General features: G+C 53.5%; 1 protein-coding gene across 1 annotated transcript; it reads left to right on the top strand.

The window, feature by feature from the left end:
- Positions 1 to 418: 418 nt before the first annotated feature.
- Pmar_PMAR007752 (hypothetical protein) lies at positions 419 to 629 on the top strand (the record flags this gene model as incomplete). The annotated part of the gene is made up of 2 exons (XM_002773035.1): positions 419 to 516; positions 567 to 629. Coding segments are annotated over 2 exons (161 nt in total), but the record flags the coding sequence as incomplete, so codon positions are not given.
- Positions 630 to 971: the final 342 nt, after the last annotated feature.

Below are 971 nucleotides of genomic sequence, written 5' to 3'. Positions count from 1 at the left end.
AATCCTCTCACAATCACCTCTCGGCATTCGTGGAAGTCGTGCCACCTCAGAACGTGAACTCCACTACTGCGAGTTGCGGGGGCAATGGGCCTGTTGACGCTGGGGATACCAGCGATAGAGAGAGTAGTGCTTAGGACACGCTCGAAGGGTTAGTAGTGGTGGTGTGTAGATTCAACTGGGAAGCGAGCGAAGGTTGATGTGAGTGGCAGCGAAGACTTTGATGACGAATATTTAAGCTCGGACGAGGATGATATAGAACCTGGCATGCCTATGGTCACCACCAACTCTGTAAAGACTGAGGAGGAAGATCCGCTAGAGCCCTACCCACCAGACTGGTAGTCGACTAGTAAGGAGGAGGAGGAGGAGGAGTTATTCTCGCTGCAGGTGTTGTCCTTGCGTCTACTATAAAATTTCTGTTATGAATACTAAACATAAGTTCCCCTATACCAAGACCGACACCTGGACGTTCAGCTACGTCTGCCCAGACCGTGGTTGGCATACCCTTCTTGACACCAGGTATTACCCTCCTCGGTGAAGGGCATATTCTTATTACTGCCGCTTCTCAGGTTCGTCAACAGGCGTGATGGTTACCTAAGCTCAGACGGGACGTTGGTCATTCGAGCCAGCGTGTAGGGGAAGGGTCGGGCCGCCATGAAGGGCTTCACCGTTGTACTCAGTTACCCTCGCTTCGCCCATCCTTTGAGTGTTGGCCCTTTGACCCGGTCAATGACCCACGACTCGTGGTCTCGCCATCCCATGTCACCAGAATATAGAGAGGCTCTATGGGCGGTAGCGATGATGGAAGAGGAAGAGGAGGGAGACGATGCAGAGGGTGGGCAGGTTGTGACTATAGGGGAGGGTTGAGAAGCTCCTGTTAGGTGGCAGTGCTAGTTGCACTAAGACAGGTTATGAGGAGTGCGACTGGGTCCCACGTGCTGGCAGCTTCGGCGGTGCTCTCCTCTCCAACGTCT

Source organism: Perkinsus marinus (genome assembly GCF_000006405.1).
Source record: "Perkinsus marinus ATCC 50983 genomic scaffold scf_1104296959640, whole genome shotgun sequence".
In the NCBI taxonomy this organism is placed as follows: Eukaryota; Perkinsozoa; order Perkinsida; family Perkinsidae; genus Perkinsus; species Perkinsus marinus.
Note: the sequence above shows the minus strand (reverse complement) of the source record. Positions and strands in the feature narration are given on the sequence as shown.